Genomic DNA, 27,995 nt, shown 5'->3' with positions numbered 1-27,995 from the left:
TTTCATGATGATGAAGATTATACAAATGTGGAATGGTTTCACCATGTTAAAAGCACTCACGGGCTTTCTGTCCATTAGGATTTCTTTCATGAGTGTGAAGACGATTCTGAAGTCCAAAAGTTTTTTAACATTGGTTACAGTTAGACAACTTCTTTCCAGTATGTGTTCTTTTATGTATTAGGAGATGTTATGTGCAAAGACTTTGCCACACAGGTATATTTGTGTGGTTACCCTCCAGAATGTGTTGTTGCCTTAGGAGATGATTGTTACATGCAAAGGCTTTATCACACTAATTACCCTCACAAGGCTTCTCTCCACTGTGTTATTTCATATCTTCGGTGACTACTCTGCTGTGCAAAGGCTTTATCACGTTAAGTATATTCATAAGGTTTCTTTCTAGGATGTGTTCTTTTATGTCTTATGAGATGACTGTTTTCTGCAAAGGCTTTACCGCATTGGTTACATTCATAAGGTTTCTCTCCAGTGTGTGTTCTTTTATGCCGTCTGAGAGTACTGTTTTGTGCAAAGGCTTTACCACACTGTTTACATTCATAAGGTTTCTCTCCAGTGTGTGTTCTTTTATGCCGTATGAGATGACTGTTTACTGCAAAGGCTTTACCGCACTGGTTACATTCATAAGGTTTCTCTCCAGTGTGTGTTCTTTTATGCTGTATGAGATGACTGTTTTGTGCAAAGGCTTTACCACACTGGTTACATTCGTAAGGTTTCTCTCCAGTGTGTGTTCTTTTATGGCTTAAGAGAGTACTGTTTTCTGCAAAGGCTTTGCCACACTGGTTACATTCATAAAGTTTCTCTCCAGTATGTGTTCTTTTATGCCGCATGAGATGACTGTTTTTTGCAAAGGCTTTACCACATTGATTACATTTGTAAGACTTCTCTCCAGTGTGTGTTCTTTTATGCCATATGAGAACAGTGATATAGGAGAAGGCTTTACCACATAGAGTGCATTTAAAGGGTTTCTCTCCAGTATGACTGCTTTCATGCCTGCAAAGAAGATTGGCACATGTGAAAGATTTACCACAGTCATTTCATTACACTAATGAATATGTTTATCTATATGAATTAATTTCATAATTTGGCCTAATGGTAAAGAAGAATCAAATCACTTTTAGAGCACCATTTTTCTATAAGAGGTTTTCTCCTATATATGAAGAGTATTTAAGAATTCAGAGTTTTACCACAGCAATCCCATTTTCAAATTTTTGTACTCTATGAATGATAATTCATTTACAAAGTAAATGACCAGGACCACCAGAAGAAGTTCCAAATTTCTAGTATTCATAGGTATTTTCAGCAGTATGAGTTTGCTGATGAATTCTCAGTGAAGATGAAAAACTAATTAACAGTAACTATTTATCACATTCAGAAAATTTACTTAAAGTGAGTGTACTACAATAACATTTGTTCTTGGAGAAAGACAGGGACACTGTTTCTTTCAATATCCCTATGCTCATGTGTCTTAGAAACATTTTGACATATGATATACCAGTTTAATTTACAAGAATAATAAAAGATTCCCACATTGAATTAACACAGTTTGTTTTTTGTTCATCATAGACATGTCATATAGGGATTAAGGTTTCTCCACAACAATATTCTTGATGCTCATAAGCTCCTCCTTTCACTAAACTTTACAATGTTACTGCATGAAAATGAGTAACACTGGTTGTACTATGAAATTTTTGCTTATTAGAAGGTTTTGGACACATACTGATAACCAATTCAATGTGTAAACCTCTTACAATATCTGAGTAGATAGAATGATACTGAACAGATTGGCAGTTCAAGTCAGTAGCTGTAATGTCCATATGATTCAAATGGTATTTTCTGTTACAAAATTATTTTATTTTCTTCTATCTTAGGGGAGTGCCCTGTAAACAAATCAGATACCTGAGATTGAAGTACATGGAATTGTGAGATTTTAATTATCATCAGTACACTTAAAGCAGTGCTGTTTTTATGCTGTTGCTTTTCTTTAAAACTTCCAGGACACAGCCAGGTGTGCTGGTACATGTCTTTAATCCCAGCACTTGTGGAGGTAGAAGCAGGCAGATTTGTGTGATGTTGAGGTCAGGCTGGCCCAACAAGCAAGTCTAAGTCAAGCCACAGCTACACAGAAAAAAAAAACTTTTTTAAAAACTGAAAATAAAAAGCAGCCAACAAACAAACAGACAAACAAACTTCCAGAACACATTAAAATTTCTTAAGATTCATATCTGTATCAGCATGCAGATGAAGTTACCTTTTATTACTTGTAGAACTTTGAAAATGTTCTTCAATATTATGATCTTCCCAATTGTAGCCTAAAATATAGTACCAGAAAATATATATTATTGGAAATATCATATTAATATTAAGGAAAAACTTAAATCACTATCTTCTGTAACTCTTAGAACCATGTCTGATTTATTCACCTCATTCTACCTGATTTTCAATTGGAATTATAGAAGAAGATCAATAATAAAGTAAGAGTTGTCTTCTTATTTTAAAAGTGAAAGAATATTTGCAGTCTTACCTATAGCAGTGAGGTTTTTACAGGTGTCTAGCATCACATCTTTGTAGAGTTGCTTCTGGGAAGGTTCCAGCAAGGCCCACTCTTCTTGGCTGAATTTCACATGCACATCATTGAAGGTCACTGAATTCTAAAATATGTGATACACGTGTACAACCGAAACAGTGGCAACAATATAAATTTATACTTCATTGGTAATATATTCACATATTTCTGGTACTTCTTTCATTTATTTTCTTACACATAAGTATTAATGTAAGACAATTAGGTGTTGTGCATTAGGTGAAGGAGGGGAGAAGGAAAAGCCTTAAGATTAGATTGTAAGAAAAACCAAAGCCATGCTTTGAAGACCTATGTTATAGAAATTTATCAGTTTATGAAACATGAATCTCAATTAGCCAGCAGTTGGATCCTTGAGAAATCTATGAATTGGGTTCAGTTACTTGGGTGAGTTGGTCAGGACCCAGTCATGAAACAGGTGGAAGGAAAAAAACACAGCCACGATATTTTGTCTAGCAACAAATGAGATGCTGTGATCAGGGGACACTGGCATCAGTCCAAAGACAATGTGGCATTGAATATTGTGTTTTGACCCGGCCTCAGCGATATGACATATCAGTATGTGAAAAGGGGGGCTTATATATTTGTGGACATGATAGTGGACTATGGTGAATACATGGATAAAAATAATGTGAGTTGGCAAACAACAACAATCATACCTAATAAGATCATATTTGTGAGTAAAGAGACGAAAGAAAAGGCATAGAACACATGATTATTCTTTGATAATTGTTTTGTATATTCTCCTTTCAAAATCATGTATAGTCTATAGTTGAAAAATAAAGAATAAAGCTTTTATATTAAAAAGGAAGTGCTAATGTTATCAGTAAGTCATTCTTAGAAGAAAACTGAATAACTGTGTCATATCTGAACACTTTGAATAGGATACAGCCTTGAAATAGACATGCCAATTAATGTGGACAAAGACAAACAGAGAGAAGAGAGTGAAATAGAAAGAGAAAGATAGAGACAGAGATACAGAGAGAAATGAACATATGAACAGTACTGATTACATATCATGAGAAATTTATGAACATTTATTATCTACAAAAAATGATGGACAAGCTGGGTGTATTCAGTTATGCCTCTAATTCTATCACTCAGGAGGCAGAGGCAGGTGAATCTCATTGAGTTGGATGCCACCATGACCTATGAAAAAAGTTCCAGGACAGCCAGACCTATATTGTAAGACAGAGCCTCCCCTAAAAGTCAATCAAACAAATATAATAGGTAGAAAAAACTCAGAGGTCTTTGCTGAAGCTCCTACAAGGAATTATACATTCAATCCAATTCTGTATTCATCTTCCAGAAACCAGCAGTGCCACAGCTTAAACTGTAACATTAATAAGATCTTACTAAAAGGAAATGCATGTTTAAAAAGTCAAAAGAAATATTAGCAATGTAAATGTTGATGATAACTAAGCAACATAAGGCAGGACAGATGGCTCAGCAGTGAGTTCTGTGTTTCCCAGGTGAAAGGAAACCCAATGGTGAGGGAAAAATTGGTTCCAACCTCAGAGCATTGAGCTTATCTCTGGAAAAGTTCCTGGGATGTTGAAACAGGAATGAGGTTTTCAAGCAAATGGACCCAAGAAACAAGCAGAAGTTGCAATTCTAATATCTAATAAAACAGACATGCAACCAAAATTAATTGAAAGAGATAAGGAAGGATACTTCAAACTCATAAAAGGAAAAATCTACCAAGATGGTGTCTCAATTCTGGGCAACTATGCCCAAAATTCAAGGGCACCCACATTTGTAAAAGAGACATTAATAAAGTTTAAAGAACATTTCAATCTCTACACATTAATAGTGAGAGACCACAACAACTCATTATCATCAAAGGACAGAGCAGTGAAACAGAACCTAAAATGATATATAATGACACTAATGGATGTCATGAATTAAATGGACCTACCAGATATCTAGAAAAATGTTTACCCAAACAGAAAAGAATACATCTTCTTTTCAGTACCTCATGGACCCTTCTCTAAAAATGATCATACAGTAGGTCCTATCAGACCATGATGGAGTAAAGATGGATCTTGACAATAACAGAAATAGCAAAAAGCCTACACATATGTGGAAACTGAACAACTCCCTACTCAATGAAATCTGGGTCAGGGAAGAAACAAAGAACTTTCTACAGTTCAATGAAAGTGAAGGCACATCAAACCCAAACTGATGAGATGCAATGAAAGCAGTCTTAAGAAGAGATTTAATAGCACTAAGTGCCTTCAAAAGCTATTGGAGAGTTCCCATACAAGCATCTTAATGGCACACCTGAATACTCTAGGAAAAAAAAAGCAGACACACACAACAGGAGTAGACCACTAGATAACCAAACTCAGGGCTGAAATCAATAAATTAGGAACAAAGAGAACAGTTCAAAGAATCAACAAAACCAGGAGCTAGTTTTTTGAAAAAATAAAAAACAGACAAATTCTTAGCCAAACTAAGAAAATGGCAGAGACACTAACCAAATCAACCACTTCTGATAAAAAGAGAGATATAACAGACACTAAGAAAATCCAAAGAACCATTAGCTCTTATGTCAAAAGCCTATATGCCACAAAATTTTAAAATCAAAATGAAATATACAATTTTTGTATTGTTTCCACTTACCAAAGTAGAATCAATATCAGGTAAAGAAATTTAATAGTCTTACATCCCCTCAGTGAATAGAAGCAAACATCAAAAGACTCCCAACCAAGGGCCAAATGATTTCAGAGTAGAATTCTACCAGAGCTTCAAAGAAGAAAGAATACCAATATTCTTCAAACTATTTCATAAAATATAAATGGAAGCAAAATGACCAAACTACTTTTATAAGATTGCAGTCACCTTGATATATCCTCAAAGACCCCAAAAAAGAAAGAGAACTTCAGACCAGTCACTCTTATGAACAATGATGCCAAAATACTCAATAAAATACTCACAAACCAAATCCAAGAACATATCAAAAATATCATCCACCATGACCAAATAGGCTCCATCCCATGCATGCAGCATTGGTTAAACACATGGAATCCATCAATGTAATCCAACATATAAATAAACTGAAAAAAAAAACAACCACACAATCATTTCCTTAGACACTGCAAAAGGATTTGACAATATCCAATGCTTATTCTTGTTTAAAATCTCGAAGAGACCGAGGATATAAGGCACATACCTAAAAACAGTGAAGGCAATACACAGCAATCCTATAGCTAACATCAAACTAAATGGAAAGAAAGTTAAATCGATTCCACTGAACTCAGGGACAAGGCAAGGCTACCCACTCTCTCCAAATTTCTTCAATATATTATCTGAAGTCCTATCTAGAGCAATAAGACAACTAAAGAAGTTTAAAGGGATACAAATTGAAAAGGAAGAAGTCAAAGTATCACTATTCACAGATGAAATGATAGTATACATAAGTGTCCCCAAAAGTTCTACCAGGGAATGCCTACAATTGACAAACACTTCAGCAAAGTGGCTGGATACAAAGTTAACAAAAAATCCGTAGCACTCCTGTATACAAAAGACAAACTGCCTGAGAAAGAATTAGGGAAACAACACCGCTCACAATAGCCAGAAAAAAAACAAGTATCTTGGTGTTTCCCTAACTAAGCAAGTGAAAAACCTAACCTATATGAAAAAAAAAAAAACCCTTCAAGCCTCTGAAAAAAGAAATTGAAGAAGATAACAAAAGATGGAAAGATCTCTTATGCTCATGTATCAGTAGGAACAACATAGTAAAAATTGCCATATTACCAAAAACAATCTACAGATTCAATGATATCCCCATCAAAATATCAACACAATTTCTTACAGACCTTGAAAGAACAATTCTCAGCTTCATATGAAAACAAAACAAAACAAACAAACAAACAAACAAACAAACACTAGAATAGCTAAAACAATCCTGTACAAAAACAGATCTTCAGGAGGTTTCTCCATCCCTTATCTCAAACTATACTATAAAACAACAGTAATAAAAACAGCATGGTACTATTACAGAAACAGACTGGTGAATCAATGGAATTGAAGCAAAGGCTCATAAATAAACCCACAAACCTATGGACACATGATTTTTCACAAAGAAGCCAAAGCCATTCAATGGAAAAATGGCAACATCTTCAACAAATGGTGCTGGTCTAAATGGAAGTCTACATGTGGAAAAATGAAAATGGATCCATATTTATCATCCCGCACTAAACTAAAGTCCAAGTTGATCAAAGACTTTCAACATAAAACCAGACACACTAAATTAGTTAGAAGAAAAATTGGGAAAAAGCCTGGATCACATTGGCATAGATGATAACTTCCTGAACAGAATACCAAGAGCACTGGCTCTAAGATCAACAATTAATAAATAGATCTCATGAAACTAAAACTTTCTATGAATCAAAGAATTCTGTCACTAGAACAAATCAACAGCCTGGGAAAAGATCCTTACCAACCCTATATACAGCAGAGAGGGCTAGTAAACAAGATATATAAAGACCTCAAGATATTAAACTCCAACAAACCACTTTAAAACTGGGGTACAGAATAAAACAGAATTCTCCACAGAGGTATATCTGATGGTGGGAAAACATTTAAATAAATGCTAAATATCAATAGTCCTCATGGAAATGCAAATCAAAATGACTTTGATATTCCATCAGAATGGCTAAGATCAAAACCTGAAGAGACAGCACATGCTAGTCAGGATGTGGAGAAAGGGAATCACTCCTCCATTGCTGGTGAGAGTGCAAACATATACTACCACATTAGAAATCATTCTGATGCTTTTGCAGACAATTGGAAATAGTGTTACTTCAAGTGTCAGATATATTATTCCAAACAATGCTCCACCATTCAATAAATACATTTGCTCAATTATGTTCACACATCTATATTCATAATAGCCAGAATCTGGAAACAACTTACATGTCTCTCAATGGAACAACAGTTACAGAAATTGTGGTACATTTACACAGTAGAATGCTACTCACATATTAAAAACAGGGAAATCATGAAATTTTCAGGGAAAAGGATGGAACTAGAAAAGATCATCCTGAGTGAGGTATCCCAGAACCAGAAAGACATGCTAGGTATATACTCATTTATAAGTGGATAATAACCATAATACAGGACAAACATACTACAATTCACAGACCTAAAGAAGCTAAATAAGAAGGAAGACCTTATGAAGGATGCTCAATTCTCATTTAAAAGGACAAATAGAATTGATACCAGACATGTCCTCTGAAATACTCAACCCAGTAGGGGATAAAGCAGATGCTAATACTCACAACCAAACTTTGGGCAGAGCACAGGGAATCATAGGAAAGAGTGGAGAGATAGAAAGACTCAGAGCTGACAGGAGCTCCATAAGACCAACAAGGACAACAAATCTGGGACTGTGGGGACATGCAGAGACTGATGCACCCACCAAAGACCGTTCATAAAGATGACCCATACCCCTGCTCAGATGTAGCTGATAGGCAGCTCAGTCTCTATGTGGGATCCATAGTAAGGGAAGCAGGGGCTGCCTCTGACCTGGACTCTGTTGCCTGCTCTTTGATCACTCCCCCATGGTGGAGGAGGCATTGGTACACCACAAAGGAAGAGGATGTAGACAGTCCTAGTGAGATTTGATAAGTTGGGGTCAGCTGGTAGGAGTGGAGGGCTCCCCCTATCTGATAAAATGGGATACACGGGAAAGAGGAATGGAGGATGAGATGAGGAAGAGACAAGGGAGGAGGCTACAATTGAGATGTTAAATTATTTTTAAATTTTATTTATTACAATTTATTCACTTTGTATACCAACTATAGCCCCCTGCGTCATCTAGTCCAAATTCCACCAACCCTCTTTCTTTTATCCTATGCCCTTTCCCTAATCTTATAGAGGAGGAACTCCTCCCCTTCTATCTGACCCTAGCTTATCAGGTCTCATCAAGGATGGCTGTATCATCATTCTCTGTGGCTTTGCAAGGCTGGACCCACCAAGAGGAGTGATTAAAGAGCCAAGTTCATGTCAGAGAATAAAGTATAAAAATCAATTTTAAATAAAAAATAAATTAAATGTGAAAAATGCATGAATAAAGTTTTAAAAAACAAACACTACACCCCTGTAATTCAATGACTCAGAAAGCTCAGTGTTAATATCATGAATACATGCCCCATAAAAGTTAAATATACTCTCTGCCAAATTTCAAATACATGATGTGGATGAAGATCGCCACAGCATCCTATGCGTACATAGACAAAACAAAACTAAACTAAATAAAAACCCAAAACCCTACATTCCAGACTAACCAGCCAGTGATGATGATGTTGATGCCAGGTTTCTTGGCCTAAATTTTACCCCAACACTCAACAGGAGTCAAACCTGTAAGTGTAAAACCTGCCTGGTGTACATACTAACTCTGAGGACAGCCTGGGATACACAGAATCTTTTTCATTCAACGTCAAAACCAAAAACATCATCTTCTCTGGGAGCTTTTTTGATTTAAATCAAATAATTTATGACCAAATTCACTACTGACTTATGGCCATCCCGTGATGAAAATGTAGTCTAACTTCAATGATCCTAAAATTTGGCAATAACTCATACACTGTTTAATTGTCCAGTCTCTTCTGACATATAAGAAAAATCTCTTCACCGCCACATCAGAAGTAAGTTACATCATTCCAACATAGATGCACAGAATACCTCTTCCCATTCCAGTAGATAGGAATGTATACATAGTGAGGGAAGACTATACCAAGGAAAGAAGACCAGCAAGGAAAACAGCAAATCCTGTTGCTGTTTCAAAAGGCTTAGAGGGTCCTATCTATGTAACGTCTCATACATTTCTCAGATTGGTTACTTCCAATCCCTATAGGCAGCTCTTTATGACAGGTGTCTCATAACTTAGGTATCTCAACATCTTGTAGTGTCAAGATGCAACTCAGGCTTCACCCTCATGGCGCCATGCAATGAACATTTACAGTATCTTCACTGGTGATCTGACTCTGCCAAACACAGAAGGCTGACACAGTGCTGATTAGAAACCACAAAGAATCTATTATGCTAAATTTTACATATTTCTTGTTTCCAGAAAAATCACAACAGGGTGAGCCTGTTAATTTGGATTCAAAATTTGGATGGACTGTGCCACACTTGGTCCATTTGGAGCAGGCTTTATATGAAGTTCATTCCTGGTGCTAGGAATCACTTTGAGTCCTCCTTCCATTAACAGAAGAATTAGCAGGAAGGAATTTTCTCTAGGAATATCATTTTAGGCTTCAAATCTAGAGCTAGGATCTTTTCTTTGATGGTGATAATCTCCTTGAAAAATTCTGTCTCTGTTTCATCACATGACTGCCATCTGAAACTACCTAGTACTGTTTTTCTATACAAACCAAAGACTTTACAATTATTTCTACTCCACTTGTCTGTCTTTCACTGTGGTCCTGAATGTCTCTCTAATAATAACCATTCAACAGATTCAATATTCCATCTAAGAAATCCCATCCATTATTTTTTAAATTCTGCCTTACTAAATTTCAAGGCATGAGCAGAATAAGTATGATGTGCAGCTAAAATATCACACAAATGACCTCTAGCTTAATTTTCCATGGAATCTATTTTCCACTGAAATCCTATGGCCTGGACTTTCTCTGTCTGCATTACTCTCAACACTCTTTATCTTCTAGGTCCTACCAGAATAGCTGATGAAGCTGTGTATACAGATTTTTAATGTTTTTGCCATCTGAAATCATGATGATTTCCACATACCTTAAAAAGAGAACATTCCAAGATTCTGTGCCACAGCTAAATCACTCTTTGCATATGATTTTTGTTCGAATTTGCTTCTTTGTTACTGTGACTAAATCCCCTAACAAAAGTGTCTCAGGTCATGAATGGGTTTACTTGTTTAGTTTGGTACTGTCAGATCACAGTCCACCATTTTGGGAGCTTAGCATAGAATGTCAAGCTTGAAGAAAATTAGGGCAAAAGCGATGGGCAAATGTTTCCTGGGTTGGTCTCTTCCTTCATCACTGTCTCATGCTCAGGTAGTTATCTTATGCAGCCCAGGCCCACTTACTTAGGGATATTGCATCTCTCAGTGGAAGAGCCTCCCCACATCAAACATCTATCAACACAATCTCTCACAGATATAGCAAGCAGCTTTTCTGATGAGGGCATGCCATTTCTTGAGGTTCCCTCAGATTACTGTAGGCTTTGAAATGTTGACAACTGAAGCTAATTAGGACACAGAGACAACAATATATGAGAAAGTCTTAAAAACTCAAAACCAATGTGTTAACTCTATGAATCACTTAAGCAGAAAAATTTGAGACATTGATGATTGCAACAATTTGAAAACACATATATACTAAGAAATAAGGAGAGACAAGCCTTTATGATCAAGAAAAGAACAGTAAAATTATTTCTGTAAATCAAGTCTACAAATCAACAAAAACTCAAGGAAATATACCATAAATTTTTAAAAGGCAAAAATAGGTGAAGGTCTATCACTTTCAAGAGACACAATAGAGTTATGACTAATCAAACCACACAATATACATACACCCCTGTCAAAAGGAAATACAAAGACATGCCTATAAATATAACACAGTCCTATAAGCAAATACAATAGGATTAGAGTCAAAGAATTCCCTGGCCAGCACTGAACTTGTACATTCTGGTTCTTTCCTTTGCCAACAATAAAAATGAATTAGAGGTGGAGGGCTATTCCAATTGAAGATATTCCATTAAAGCATACAAGTGTTTCAATATTAGAAAATATGATTTTGTCTACTAAAATTATCTCATACTCTTACAATAAAGAAAAATATATCTGTTAGAATCACTTGGAAACCATATTATTTTCTATGACTGATGGTTGGATATAGGTCTGCATCAGTGTAAAATGCAAACTTCTCAAGCCAAGTGGAAGAAATCAGAATTTTAAAGAAGCAGTGTGTTTGTACTATACGCTTAAACATCTCCTTTTGCACTAATTGCTTTAATTACCAATATCATCTTTGTGTATTTTGTTTTAAGATCTTTTTCTTGTGCTTTCAGCTATGTTTATATATTCAGGATGTGCTGTGGTATGTGGTATGAATAAGTTCCATAAAGAAATCCAGGCAAATAATAATCAAACAATTGGAGGAAACCAATAAATTCCTTAAATAAAACCATGAAACAACAAACATTTGAGGGATGTGAGGCTTTGCTGGATTAGGGTGAAGTCTGACACCTCTGGATAGCCACTTATTTATATTCAGTCTTTGATGGTGAACTCTGTTTTCTCAGTGAAGGGCCTAAAAATCTGCTTCCTGATCTATATGACCCTGAGTCATATAAAGAGCCTCACATACCCCTAGGGTAGATTATTAGGCAAACCCTTTCCTGTGAAGAAAACTGCTAGAACAAGCATCTGGGAATTCCTAGAAATAGATCACCCTGCTAAGGATCTTAATCTTCAGCAGGGGCTTTCAACTGTACTCAGAGATTTTTTCCCCACATCTATAAGATAATTGAGTACTGTGTTCTCCTTCTTGTGATAGGACCATGCTACTGCATGGAAAATGAGTCATGGTAGCACTATATGTGAGCCAATTATCCTTGACCCCTAGACCCCAGCAAATCAGACATTTATCCTCAAAATCCTTCCCTCTGGCCAAGGTTTATAAATTCTGACCTCAAACTAACATGCTGGGAGTGCATGCGTGCTGGCTGGATGTATGCCACCTGATACAATCAGCCTTCCATCATGGCCTCTGAGATTCATCATTTATCCCCCTCTGGGCTTGCTCACTGGCCCACTTGGCCTAGGCCTCACTGGGTCTGTGTCTCACTAGGCCTATGTCTTGGTTGCAAGCTAACCAGGCATGGACTTTTACTTGAACCTCTGAGGTGAAAGTCCTCAGAGCAAGGCATAGCAGCTTATCCGAGAATGGTAACACTTTGGTATTTCCATAGGCTCTGGAATACCAGAATTTCCACTACCACTCATGATTTCATTCTAAAAGAGCTAGCTACCTGTAACAGTCAATAGAAAATTATTTCCATACCCCCACCTAGTGAACATGGGTGTTGCCCTAAAGTGTTTTAGCTGCCCCTGAGAGATATGGAACCACTGTTCTCCATCTGGAAGCTGAGCTCCAGGACCTCTGCTGAATGGAGAATGACAGAATGAAACACATTCTGGAAATATGTAAATATAATCAATAAAGAAAGCAAAAACAAGCTGACCATGGTGGTGCACACCTGTGATCTCAGCACTTGGGTAGGAAGAGGCAGAGTGGTGGAGACAAGCCCCGAGAAACTTCCGACCTTTTCTCACTCCCTCCCACCCTGCTGCACCTGGTTGCTTGACAGTTACAGAGATGTGTTAACTGTGCCTTGACTTCCTATAATAACTGCAAAGTGTTCCAGGACCCGGGGCAAGAAGATTCTGTAACTTCCACCCTGCCCCTTCCTGAGCTGAGAGGTTCTAAAGTAGGCCTTTCCAACCTGCCCTGAGTAAAAAGGATTCTGCACTGCGCTCCTCCCTCGCCCCGCCCCTATCTAAGGTTGGCCTTAAAAGCCTACTTCGGTTCAATAAAATTTGACTCTTGACAAGTGTACATTTGCTTGAGTCCTTCCGTTCTCCCGCTCATCTTTTACAGGCTGCGACCCCCTTCGCCCCCACGAATAACTAGGTCCTGCGGGTCGGGGCAGCAGAGTGACTTTGAGGCTACCCTGGTCTACAAAGCAAGGCAAAGACAGCATATGCTACACAGAGAATCCCAGGCTCAAAAACCCAAAAGAGAGTTATTTTTTAAATGCAGAAATTCAGGGAATCCTGGAAATGAAAAATTTAAAGACTACAGCAAAGAAATACAGAGGCAAGGTTCACACAGAAAACAGAGATCAAGGAGATAAATTTATGCACTAAATACAAAATAGAGAAATTGAAGACAGGTGTGTTTACACATTACTTTAACACCAGAACTCAGGGAGGCAGAAATAGCTGGACTGTTGTGAGTTTGAGGCCAGCCTGGTCTACAAAGTTATTCCAGGACAGCAAAGGCTATAAAAAGCAATCCTGTCTGAAAATAAACAACAAAAACAACAACAACAACGAAAAACAGAAAAAAAAGCTGAACTAGATACACGTGTCAAAGAAAATGTTAAATCCAAAAGTTCCCTATCACAAAACATCCAAGAACTCTGAGACATTATGAAAAGACAAAACATGTTGATAATCAGATTAGCAGAAGGATGAGATCAAGGGTCCAGAAGATATTTTTAACAAAATCATACAAGAAAAATTTCTTCACCTAAAGAAGAAGATGTCTATCAAGGCACAAGAAGCATACAAAATACCAGAGACCAGACCAGAAAAGAAAGTCTTCTTAGCACGGAATAATCAAAACACTAAACAAGCAGAACAAAGAAAGAATATGAAAAGCTGCAACTGAAATCAATCAAACAAGCCAAACTAACCAACCAATCAGACAAACCCAAACAAAGAAAAACTAATCAAGAAACAAAAAAAGGCAGATCTATTGGAATTAATCCTGTACTCTCAATAAAAATGCTAGAAGTTGAAGGGCTTAGACAGTGTGCTTCTGACTCTAAAAATCTACAGAAGCCAACACAAATTACTAACTATGCCCAGAAACTTTCAATCACCAAATGGGGAAAATAAGATGTTCCATAAAAAGGTCAATTTTAAATAATATGTATCTATAAATACAGCTCCATTCAAGGTACTAAAACCACCACCACCACCAAAATAACAATCACTGTTCAATGATATCTCTTAATAACATTGACCCAAATTCACCAATAAAAAGACACAGACTCACAAAATGGATGATAAAATAGAATCCACCCTTCTTCTAAATACAACAAACACAGCTTCACATCAAGATACACATTATCTCAGGGTAAAGGTTTGGAAAAAGATATTCTAAATAAATGGACTAGAGTATCAAGCTTATATAGCAATTTTAATATCTAATGAAACAGCTTTCAAAAAACTAATCAAAAGATGGCAAAGGACATGATGTATTAAAAAAATCCAGCAATAAAACATTTCAATACTTAACATCTATGCCCCCAACCTAAGAATACCCAAGTTATAAAAGAAACCCTTCTGCAGCTTGCATCACATCCTGGCCCTCATAAACTGATAGGGAAAGACTTCAATATATCACTCTCACTAATGGACAGGTCCTCCTGACCAAACTGAACAGAGAAATGCTCCAGCTAAGCTAACATCAAAAATCTAAATATACCCAAATAATATTTACAGAACATCCACCCAAGCACAAAAGATGGTTCCCTCTTCTCAGCAAATCATGTATTGCTCTCCAAAATTGATGATATACTTGAACAGTGGAAGCCTCAAAAGTTATAAGAAATTTGGAATAACTACCTGCATCCTATCAGACCACTAAGGTTTAAAGCAGCACATCACCAATAACAAAAACAATAGAAAGCTTACAAACTCATAGAAATTCAATAACTCTCTACTGAATAAAAAATGGATCAAAACTGAAATAAAGAAATTAAAGACTTTCTAGAAGTCAATGAAATGAATACATAGCATATCAAAACTCATAGTACACAATGTAAATGTTGACCCAAAGACAGTTCATAGCACTAAGTACATTCAGAAAACATAATCAGAAAGATCTCTTAGTAGCAACTTAACATCACACCTAAATACTCTAGAACAAAAAGAAATAAACATAACTAAAAGGAGTAGACAGTGAGAAACTACTGAACTGTGTCTTTACTGGTAAAACCGAATGTTTCTACAGGAAAAGAAAGGTGGATCCTATCAAAATTGATAACGATTAGATTTGAATAGTAGAGATCTTCTGAATTAGCAGAGGTAACTGTTCATCAGAGAGCTTGGTCATTGAGTCCAAACAAACTTATAAAGACTAGTGATTTCTTCTTAAATAAAAAAGGATACTTTTGTTGTTTCATATTAAAAACAGTTAAGAGGTTTAAAATGTTTGAAGTAAATTCAAAGGTATAAACTTGTTTGAGTTGGAATAATTTGGAGTGAATATAACATACTTGAACAGTGTGGTGATAGACCATGCATTTAATCCCAGCAGAGACAAGCAGTTCTCTATTAATTAGTTGTTTTCTAAATTCAGGAGTTCCAATGGCAAGGTGTTGGTGGTTCATATCCCTAATCCCAGCATGTGGGAGGCACATGCCTTTTACATACCACCTGGGAGGCAGAGGCAGGCACATAGGATTTATAGTGATTTTATTTAAAAGCTGCTTGTAAAAGGCAGGCTGAAAATCAAAATGAATGCCCTTTATTATCTAGAAATAAATAGACTTTAAAGTATAATTGTAAACTTTCAAAGATTTTTTAACTTTAATTGAGATATTATACTTTTTCTAGTTCCAAAAAAAAAACAACTATTTTGCTCTATAAAAGATATAACATGCCCAAAATGGCACAACCCTCACCCCAGAATTAGGGATGGGCAAGGGTTTTAATTTAATCTTTTCAGGAGAATAAAATCATCCAACTAAAGAATATGGAGAACACTGGACACATGAAATTTCTGAAGAAAATGACAGATCACCAAAAGAAAATGTCAAAAGAGAAGGAATAAACTGGCCAACTGGTATCACTCACCTTCATGTTATCTCTTCCGCCTTCTACAGACATAAGTGCAAATTGTCTTTATGTGATTGCTAAAGAACAATCCAAAATCTCTATCTCATATAAGAAAAGCCACCTGGTAAGAAAAGGAGGAAAACAGAAAAATAAGGGATGATTCTATTGTCATGAATCTCATAATCTTCTGGCATGATGTGACTTCTGTACTTACCACAGACTTCAATAATCAAGAATGTGTACAGTGTTTGTAAAAGAAGGAGGGGGTGAGAGAAAAAGAAAAAAAATAAGCCTAAAATATAGCCAAGTTTACATGAAAAGATGTAAGTAAACTCTAGTATGAGAAATTTGCACTGGCCCTGAGATACCTTTGATTTTCTAATTAAAACAAATTAAATAAACACAGATTTCACAACTGCTACAAGACAAACACAAAGTGATACCTAAACTGTTATATTTCTGACCCTCCAGCTACTACTAACTTCCTTTACAGAGAGTCCTTTTGCTCTGGAAATCTCTTAGAAAATGGAGGTGATCATAAGCTGAGCTATGTCTTGCAGTCCCTCATGAACCCTCATGTGGGTTCAGGCACAGTCCAGCCCTTGCTGAAACTCACACACAAAAAATGTTGGAGAATAGTTTAGCATCTGTTCCCTGCTGCATGAATTATGTCACAAGATGTGGAATTTGCCCTATCCACTGATTTAAAACCAGGCACCCCTGACAAAATTCTGCATCTCAGAAATTTGTTTTGTACCCTGGAATTGAATTTCCCTAAACCACGCCATTGTGACTGGTGGAAGTTAAAAGGTTAAAAAAACGTAATCAAGTATTGCTGAAAGATGACGACCACCACCTCTTTTCTTCCAGTTTCAAAACTATTTGTAAAATTTGTTACACAAAGGTGTATGTGGAATACAACATTCATCATTTCTAGAAATGAGACCTTCAGTTTTCCAATCTGTCCACTGAAAAACCAATGCCTGATATCATAAGCACCACAAATTTCTACTGCCCAGGCCACAAAATCCTCACTTCTTTGGACAATCAACTCTCAGGAAGGGTCAGAGGCCATGGGTCTCTGACAAGATCACCACATGGAGACCAACAGAACTACAGCCTGAACCACAGTCCATCTCGTTCAAAGCAGATCAGGCTGTAATAGCTCAGCAGCCTGCTCTTCCTGGCCTGGGGACAATTGCCCCACACTCAGCATGACATGGTCTAGTCTCACTCACAGCTCTTTAGAGCTACATCAGAGGAAAATCCCAGAACAAACCCATAAATCAACTCCCACTGTTTCTCCTGACTGCTACGCCTGCCCAGAGTCCCTCATTAGCTTGAACAATAGATCTGAGTCTCAGGACAGTAGTAGCTCCTTTACCAGTGGATCAAAGATCAAATGATGCTAATAACAGAGGCATTCTAGCTTTGCCCTAACCCCTATGGGCACACAGAATCCTAGTGTTGTTATAAAAGAATGAAAATCCCAATTATACAATTTTAAAACGTGCTAGCTCAGAGAGGCAGAAAAAACACCCATCTGACCCTGCTACTCACCTCACCTCCAAGAGAAAAAAGCCCCAAAAGCTCACCAGCTCAGATGACAGCTCAGGGGGGTAGGCCAAAGGAACCCAAGGCCAAAGACTTTCTAGCTCACAGCTCAAAAAGCCCCAAATCTACCAAGCTAAAACTTCCACTTTTACACTCTGTCTTAAATACATTTCAGCTGAAAGTTCCACTTACTCTTTAATCCCTGTCAGCTGGTTTCTTGCTTTGCCTCTTGACCTAGGGTTAACATTATTTAATCCTGTGCACAGAGAGCTTTTGAATTAAAGGCATGTTCTAGGGCTGGTGGATCCATACCGTAATCACCTGTTTACAATAAATTGTAAGTTCTTGGAATTAAGGTTTGTGTTAGGGCTCACCCACATCAAACAAAGCACGGGTCTTTACAGTTCACAATCTCGGGGATCACACTGGGATCAAATATCCTGCAACATCCTCATCTTGGAAATGTTTTAAAATAAAATCTTCCACTTTCCCAGGGCACCTGCTCATCTTCCCAGATACAAGCCATTCATGTTGCACATTCCATTTCACACTCAGTGTCCAGTGCAGTCACCTCTACCTCATAGTTGGGAAGTCCTTCATTGAAACTTCAGTCAAAGTCAAAGAGTAATAACCATTAAAGAAACAAATGTCCATGAATTTGAAATAAAGGAGTAGTTAATGCGGGCTCAACAAAAATGAGATATAAACCAAAAAGGATATGGCTATACCTAGGAATGTTGGGGTAGAAAGTTTATTATAGATAGATGAGAGAACATAGTCAGACACAGGGACATCTGGGACAGTCTAAAGTTGACCTGACCCTGAGCTATGTGAGATGAGAGGAGAGAGGGAAGTGGAGAGCCAGAACAAAAGGCCAGGAGGATAAATGATAAATGAAAAATACCAGGTAACCAAAATGTTTGGAATACATAAGGAAGGACAGCTGGGAGGAGGGCAGATCAACTCCTGGGCTAGAGAATTGTGATTGACACCCATACCTTGTAACAGGTAAGGACTGAGGGATGCTGGGAGAACTTGACAGCCAAATCTGCTGTGATTGTTAAGTAGCCACCTTAACAATTTATCCCATCATTTGAGACGTAAGAGTAGAGAGGAATGAGAAGGTTGAAATGATTTCATCATAATATTAAAAATTATTTTTAAAAGTTGAAAATGGCTTTATGGTCCAATATTCTTCAGGTACTTCAAGTATGTATTAGAGCACACAAAGTATTACTCACACCTTTTCTCTCAGGTTGTTCATTTTCAATGGGGGGGGGGAGGAAACATGCCTGTTAGTCACTACCACAGCAGTTTATCCAGAACTTCTGTGTTGTTTGAACTCGTGCAACTATAGAAATTTGCTTCCCAAAAACAAGTTCAGCAACTAATCCATATTCTTGATTCCCTTTGTGTATGACTCCCCCCAAATGTACAATTTTCACTTTTATTGACCATCTACCATTGATTACCTGACTCATTACTATCTTCCCTCCTCCCCTCCCTTTCTGTGTTGTGACTACACCAGCTTCAAAGTAGGTCAGTGAACTCAATTCTTACACAAGTCCCTCTTTATTTGTAATTGCTCACCTCCAAAAAAAATTATCAGAGTGCTCAGTGGACATTCATTCACTGGTCTCTTTTACTTCACACTCATCAGTCAGGGTCCACCTAAAAAAGAGCTGCAGGACAATGTTCTAGGCACTGGGCACTAGGGATAGCATTCAGTGCTCAAAGAAAGTCTCAATTACATAAAATGTGAAAGGTTGATCTACAGGAGACATTGCTTTAAACAAAAACAAATATCAAACCACTAGAGACAAATGAATGAAATTCTTAATGACTGGGGATTATCAGAGAATATTAACTAATAAGAGACTAGAGCAGGGATGCATTAACAAAATAAAATTGAATAATACCAACAACTAACTTTCTAAAAAGTATATTTATTTATTATGTATACAATGTTCTGTGTGCATCTACACCTGCATTCCAGAAGAGGGCACCAGGTCTCATTATAGATGGTTGTGAGCCACCATGTGGTTGCTGGGAATTGAACTCTTGACACCTGGAAGTGTAGCCAGGGCTCTTAAACTCAGAGTTGAAAAAGCACATAGGCATATTTACTTTGAAAAATAATAGGCCATTCTGTGGTAGAGGGAAATCCATTAATAAGATACTGTTAGACCTTGTCCCTTTGTGCAATGTTAGCTGCTTAGACCTGTAACCTGACAGACACATATTTAGCTAATAGCCTTTGTCTCAATTTGAACTGACATAACAAAAGAGTGTCAATGAGGATTGTACATATAGGCATAGGACAGACTCTTAATTCGAAATTAAATATTCACTGGATCAAGCTACCTGACCCAAACTGTACACCCACCAATGTGGTCCATTTTCCTAAATACATGTTAGGAAATTACAGATAAAAAACCTCCCCCTGTCTCAATTTGGCCCTTCTTCATAATGCTTCCCCTTCCAGCTGACTCCCTTAAACTTTAGTTTGATCAAGCAGGGATTGGGGGTGTGTACTTTAGTTCCAGCACTTTGGAGGCAAAAGTAGGTGGACTCCATGAGTTCCAGGCCAGTCTCGTCTACAAAGTGAATCCAGGATAGCCAGGACTACATAGAGAGATCCAGTGTCAAAAATAAATAAATAAATAAATAAATAAAACACCAACAACAAAACGCTTTAGTCTGTGATTTAGTCTATTGCCTATTCTGTTTCCCCCTGAAGTGTACATAATAGCTGTTCCTCCTATCTATTCTGGTCTGAACACAGAAGCCCCACTTGGAAATCCTTTTCCTGTTATGAAATGGAGAGTTCATTAAATGATCCATATGAGTAATTTAAAAATTGAGTTGTGGTACAGCCCTTTAACTAAAGACTTTAGAAAGTTTAATGATGAAGAAACATGGTCAATGCCTTGGGAAAAGACAAACTGGGATCAAGGTGACTTGAGTCAGCATAGTTTGTCTCAGAAACATTTTTCTATGAGGCTGAAGATGCAGCTGTTCTATATGCTTTTCCAAGGAGAAATCATTGCACACACAATTAAAAGATTAAAAAAAATCCCTTTAATGACAGCTCACTTTCAGCTCTGGATAATGCTCAAACGGAGCCAGATGAGAACAGACTTTACATTCCACATATCCTGTTACCCTAAGTCACTTTCAGATTTAGGTCCCAGGTTGTGTTTTGAACAATTTAAATACGGACTGGAGACTAAGTGGTCTCGCCACTAAGACAGTTGGGAGATTTGCACAGCAAAGATATTACCCCAAATTATTTCTTAAATAAAAACAACAGGTCACTCCTCAGTGAAAAGATCATAAATGGAATATCTCAGAGAATGAAAAAATTAGAAGGTCAAAAAGATAAAAGCTACAGTGGGAGGTCTGTTATTTTTTTTTTTTACAACATCTCAAATCATTCAATTTTACCAATGAAGACCCTGGAGCCAGAGAGTGAGGCGAAAGCCTGCTAGCTCAGAGAGGCAGATAATCATGCCCTTGACATTCCCAGGCCTAGGTCCCAGAATTAATCCTGTTTCCCTAGGCCTTCTAAAATAACCTCCTCATTACTAAATTTTCTCCTAATTCCAGGGCCTCTCTCTATCCTTCCTCCCACTCCCACTTACTTTTTCTATTTTTCCTTAATAACCTATGTTCACTTCCTGTCACCTGGATTTTGCTCTGCAACTTGGCCTACCATTGACTTCATTTAATCCTGCTTACAATATTAAAACTGAAAGCTCTTGTATTAAGGTGTTTGCTATGGTTCAACCACACCACAACTTCCAGTAATTAACACAATCTTTGGGTTGAGAGTGTGAGCAAATATCCTGCATAGTCTTTTACAAGCTATGTCCCATGCCAAGTAATCTCATTAAGCAAAACAGCATATTGTATATTTTCAGGTGAAAAATACAACGGGGAAAAAATGAATAAAATGGCTTCTATGAAGTCAACACAAACTATCACACAATGGGTTAAATTCAGGAGGCATCTAATAGAACAATGCTGTACAAAGGGAGCATAGGGCATCTCAATAAATTTATTGACCAAGCCTATAGTGGCCTTGGGACTGTCTACTATAGCTCTATGTGTTGGGAAGAGTGGGGTTGCCAGGTTCTAAAGCAATGCCTTCCCAAAGGCCTTGGACCCAGACCATTACCAGTTCTCAAAAGTAATACTTACTTTAGAGAAGGACCTCTGTTTTGCTCTCTATACATTGGGGCTAATGGAAAGCTCCCAAGTCCCTAGGCTGTTACTGGCTCTATCAAGCTTGTTGTTGGGTTTGGGAAGGAGCTATGCCATTCTCCATACATGAGAACCCCAGGAAAATCCTTGCTTGATCAGGCTAACCCTCAACAGAACAGAGTTTTTTCCTTTTCAAAGAATTGTCTCCCTGTGTATTCTTGCCCATGGGGCAGAACTATGTTTTTATCAAGTAGAAAACTGGACCTTTATGGCACACCAGGCCTTAATGTTGGTTGTGACCCTGTAATATCCCTTTGAGCAGATTGTTAGAGGCAAATCCTTTGATATGAATATGGACCTCATGGTTGGTTTTAAATCAGTTTCCCTTTTGCTTTTGTTTAGAGCCACGTTTCTGTATAATCCTGGTGAGGAAATGTGTATCCCGGAATCTTAATCACTAATAGGCCTGGTAGCATACTACTTATCTGTGAAGTGTTTTACAGGCAGTCTTCCCTCAGCTAAATTCTAACTGATGCCACTAGTTTTTCAGCAATGGTAAATCCTTTACATCATCAGTTCTACTCATCTATATCACAACTTAATACTGGAGTACTATCTGACACAGGACATACCATTTGCAACCCTCACAAAATCCAAATGGATCTTTTAAAATTGAGAGAACCAGACCTGACACCCCCAAAGGTCACCAGGAATTATGCCTAAAAAAGGTCACCTAAAGGTTACCCAGCTAGTGACTCTACCCCAAGGTCACCAGGAACTAGGCCATGGGTCAGCAATTCCAGAAACAAGGTTATAAGATTCCCTACCCAAGGAGCAGCTTGAGGATAACCACAAGAATGGGAAGGTATCTTATCTCAGGGTGGGGCATTTGTGCTGAGCAGCCCACTAACCTTGTAGTAGAACCATTTCATGACACAGAAATTACCCACCATTCTTGTGGCCTATATATAGCTCACTTTGAAGGGGTGTATCTGCAAAGGGAGTTTAACACCCAGTTTTCTGTGATCTCTTGATCTCAGAGGGGATGAATGTCCCCCTATCTGTAAAGGGCGGTAGAGAATCCAGTTTACTGTGATGTCTGGATCTTTGGATAAGGACAAGGCAGGTAGCTCCTGCTGCACAGATTCCCTGATGTCCAACTTACAGTTTTTTCACTGCATAAGTGGTGGGATCTGTTGTCTGGCTCTTTTTGTTTTTCTGCTGTGAAAGCAGTGGGATCTGGATGTTTGTGTATTTTTGTTTGACTGTCTTATCTGTTGCTGCCTGTTTTTTCTTACTGGGACTGATGAGGACATGGTACAGAATCCTTCTAACCTCCTACACTTGATTCTTTCCCATTTCAGTAAGGCTTGAGCCATGCTCCACAGGCTCTGTTGACAATGGCAAGGAGGTGCCAAAGGATGGATACAGTATGGGGAGCCCCATGCTTGGCACCTTTGTAACTGTTCTCTGGTCTCTCGGCTGGCATAGCTTAGCTGCTGCTCTGGCCTCTGGTCTGGTAGAGGTCATCAGGTATGTTCTTGCTCCAGTCTCTGGTCTAGTGGAACGAAAGGCTGACATTCAAATCTCTGGTGTAGTTGGGTGAAGACTGATTCTGGGGTAGGCCACCACTATTGGAACAGGATAGAGGGCCCATAGAGAGACACACAACTGTTCTGAGTTTTGGTATTTTTTTTCTTTTTCATTCTCTTTGTGCACATTGTGCCCAGTACCTTCTTTTATTGTGGTGTTCTTTTGTGGTTTTGTTTGCTTGTGATGGTCTCAGTGGGCCAGTGATCAAACAGCTTTGATCCATGGTGACTCCTCCTGCCCCATCCTCCCAGCACAACAATCTGGGACACCTCTGGTCACCAGTAGGAGCACACATTTCCACATGGTTGGCTGGGAAGGCTTGGTTAGAGAGGGGTCTGTGTGCAGAAAATCCTGCGGGGCTGGACCTCATTTTGCCTCCTTGCTTCCTCTCTGAGGAAAGTTGGTGACCTGAGGTTAGCTCTGGCTTGGAACAATGATCACCAAATATGCCCTTAGCCAAAATGTATTGTTGTTATTACTATTATTATTATTTGGTTAGGATCCCGTATAGCCCATCCTGGCCTGAAACTAAACAGCTATAGATGACCTTGAATTTCTGATCCTTCTGTTCCACCTCTTAACAACTGTGCTACACCCCCAATCCCTCAAACTCCTTGTTTTGATCCATAGGTGGTTTCAACAAGTAAGTGGACTGAACCCAAAAGGAGAAGGCTTGGCTCCACTGAGCTCCTGGGTCTGTCTAAGTGTACTAGCACCGTGCCAAGAATGCCCACCTGAGCACTTTGACACATGACTTAATAGCGTGAATGAACATATGAGATTGTTGCTTGAGAACAAAGCCAATTCTTCTTTAGGCGAAGTCTTAGACTAGCAAGTAGAAGAATTTTGTTAGAAAATCCTGGAGAGCACATGTATGATTATGGTTTGCATGGGTGGGGAACCTCTGTCAATGTGCTCTCCAAAATAAGCATGGGGGGATAGATGAGGAATTCATCATGTCTGGGCATCTTCACCTTCCCCCCAGAGAATACATTGCTTTACTTAATCACCACTGCATGAAAAAATAGCTAAAATGTATTTGTAGTTCAAGGTCTAGAAATGAGGCATCAGGGGTCCTTTAGGCAATGTTGTCACAGAATTATATCCAATCAAGTGCAATGTTTGTAAATTCACACTGACCAAGAAATAAAGGAAATGGAGGGAAGAGAAAGAAAGGACAGAGGGGGAGAGGTGGGGAGGGAGGGAAGGAAAATGTTCAAAATCTTCCTGGCAAGAAAAGAGAAAGGAAAAAAATCCTGCTTAATGAAGTTCCACATTTTGTGTGTGTGCCCAAAATTTCTTGCTGTGTTTATGTGGACATCCTTTCATCATATTTACATATATGTGTGTGTGTGTGTGTGTGTGTGTGTGTGTGTGTGTGTGTGTAAAGATATATATAAAAGCTTGCTGAATAATGGTGCTTCAATATCTTCCTCACATTTCAACTGAATTAATTTTGGGCCCTAAATCTAAAACTAATTCTTATCAATATTTGGAGGTTTTGCTTGTATTGAATGTGTGGTTTTATTTTCATAGTTAACAGTGTGTACACAGTCCCTTACAGCAGAGTCATTATACTTGGGTCTCTAAAAAATGAATGAAAAACAATAAATAGTACTAATAATGTTAATTACTAAAATGAAAGTGAGTGCATTTTACAATGATCTCAGATGCTCACTTCAGACAGGACATTTTATGATGAAATATTTTTCATGAGGCACAAAATGCCTGTTAAGCTTAGGGCTTGTTTACAACATTCTCTTGAAAACAAGGCTCAAGATGCATCCTGAAGTCATAACATCAAATGATGTACAGAGAGGACACAATCAGCTTTGTTGAAATAATCTCCTTGGGATAAGTACGGCGGGATGCGAAGCCCAGGACATTTTCTGAGGATCTGATCTCTCATAAAACTTAATGAAAACATAGATGCTTTGCAGAAAGTGAACATGTACATAAAACCAACTACATATAAAGCAGGTACAGAGTGATTGTCAGAGAGGGACCAGGTTAAAAACTAACACCAAATAAGTAACACTATTGCTGTATCTGTAATTTCTATCTTATTTGGAAGGCAGAGATAGGATGACTGTTAACCCCTGTATTTAAGCAGAGCATCTGCATAAAGAAAAGTAATGCTTTGCTTCTCCTGTTCCTTTTCTTTCTTCTCCTCTTTCTCCTCCTTCTTTACCTTGTATATGTGAAGCAAATATTCTACCTCTGTGCTGTATTCCTAGCTCCTGTACAAAACAGGTAGATAGAGATAGTCTTTGCATATGATAAAGCCAGATGCTAAACCTCACTAAAGCTTAAAGGAAGTGATTTGCTCTTGGATAAATGCAAGAAAACACAGAGAAGGTAACAGGGATAGAGGAGGCTGTCCTAGTAACAGCAGTAACAGAACAAGATAAAAAGACTTCAGGAGAAGTTTATTACAGATGGCACAATGGTTGGCCTTAACAAAATGCTACATATTCCCATGCTCTACGTGGGAATTGTTTATTACTATCAGATTATGAAAACTTTCCTAAAGGCATTTACTGTTTAAAAGATTATTTCTCCTTCCACAGATAGTTCCTGTTTGTGAATTAGGTACCCAGTATTGTGCTAAGTCCTGAACACACAAAAAATGACTCATGCAAACACCATTCTTTCTCTACAAGCTTACAGTCTTGTGGGGTAATCCACCATAGACCATGCATAGAAATGTATACATCACTATAAAATCCACTATGAAACCTAAAGAAAAGCAAGGGTGACCTAACACCCTAGAAGGGATAAAGAAAACATGTATTCAAGGGCCCAGAGTTGAGAACATTTTAGTTCAGTAGGGGAAATGAAAGAAGGTGAATTTGTTTGGAATATAATAGGGAAGAAAAAAATTATTATTATTATTATTAATAATAATAACAATAATAATAATAATAATTAAAAAGGAAGCCAGAGGGGCTGAAGACATGGCTTAGTGATGAAAAATAATTTCTGTGGGGCTGGAGAGATGTCTCAGAGGTTAAGAGCACTGGCTGCTCTTCCAGAGGTCATGAGTTCAATTCCCAGGAACCACATGGTGGCTCACAACCGTCTATAATGTAATCTGGTACCCTCTTCTGTCATGCAGTTGTACATGCAAACACAACATTGTATACATAATAAATAATAAATCTTAAAACAAAACATTCTCTCTTTTTTTCCTAGAGTTCCTAGCATGTACATGGTGGTTGACAATCTTCTGCAGCTCCTGTTTCAGGGAATTTGATGCCATATGACCTCCTGGGATATAAGCCACACATGTGGTACACTTACTTACATGCAAGTAAAATACTCTTATCACTCATCTACATAAAAGATAAAAATACCCCCTCAAAAAAAAAAAAAAACAGGTCAGTGGATGTAGTGGCACACAGTGGATCTCAGTGTGTTCAAGTCCATCCTGGTCAATAGAGTGAGTCCAGTCCAGGCAAAGCTATACAGGGAAACACTGTACTGAGAAACAAAACAACAGCAAAACAAAACAATATAAAAACAAACAAACCAAATCATAAAGCAAGTGTGGTGACACATGCCTGTAAATGGAGCATTAGGAAGTTCAAGAAGGAAGGTTAATCTGGACTATGAAACTCTGTCTCAAAAACAAAACAACAGCAACAACAACAAAACTGCACAAGAATCTGAGTGCCTGGGATGCTTTGGGACATTCAAGTTTTTATCTTAATTCTTGGCTCCATAGGAAGCTATTGAGGAGTGTAGTTGTTTGAATGAAAATGACCCCTATAGTCTCATATGTTTGAAAATATGGTACCCTGTTGTTGGAACTGTTTTGGAAAAATTAGGAACTGTGATCTTGTTGAAGAGGTGTTCCATTGTGGGTGGGCTTTGAAGTTTTAAAACCCCACACCATTCTCAGATAGCTCTTTCCGTCATACTTGTAGATCAGGATGTAGGCTCACAGCCACTGTTCTCTCTGGTTCTCTGCCTGCCATTCCTGTCTGCCACTATGCTCCCTGCCGTGATGCTCCTGGACTTACCCTCTGAAACTCTAGGTACCCAACCACCTCTTTCTTCTAAAAGCAGCCATGGTCATGATATCTTAGCACAGTGATAGAAAAGTAACTAAGACAAGGGGTTTGAAAACAGGAGAGAAATGCTTTGATGTACACTTTTCTCAAAGATCCCTTTGTCCTGTAAAATTAATAACAAGATTTCAGAAATTTCAGGACTCACAGCGCCCCGACCCAGAAAGCCGAGCCCTCTCGGGTGGCGGGGGAGTTGGCTTGCGCGAGGCGGAGCGCAGGCACAGTGCGTGTCTCCATTGTGAAGAGTGACTGAAGCGCCATTGCTATGGCTACAGACACTGAAGGGAAACCGCTGAGCTCGACCCGGGCCTGGGGAGCGGTGGCGGCCAGGGTTGGCAACAGGAACCCGCTTCCTGGGCAT

The 27,995-nt window shown here is 38.2% G+C and overlaps 1 protein-coding gene across 1 annotated transcript; it reads right to left on the bottom strand.

The window, feature by feature from the left end:
* Nucleotides 1-428: 428 nt before the first annotated feature.
* LOC132650766 (zinc finger protein 436-like) lies at nt 429-27,995 on the bottom strand (the record flags this gene model as incomplete). Its single annotated transcript, XM_060376089.1, has 2 exons — nt 27,783-27,995; nt 429-851 (listed from the first exon to the last, which is right to left on the bottom strand). Coding segments are annotated over exons 1-2 (636 nt in total), but the record flags the coding sequence as incomplete, so codon positions are not given.

The sequence above is a fragment of the Meriones unguiculatus genome, assembly GCF_030254825.1.
Source record: "Meriones unguiculatus strain TT.TT164.6M chromosome 13 unlocalized genomic scaffold, Bangor_MerUng_6.1 Chr13_unordered_Scaffold_33, whole genome shotgun sequence".
NCBI classification, from domain to species: Eukaryota; Metazoa; Chordata; class Mammalia; order Rodentia; family Muridae; genus Meriones; species Meriones unguiculatus.
This window is presented reverse-complemented; position numbering and strand designations above follow the sequence as displayed.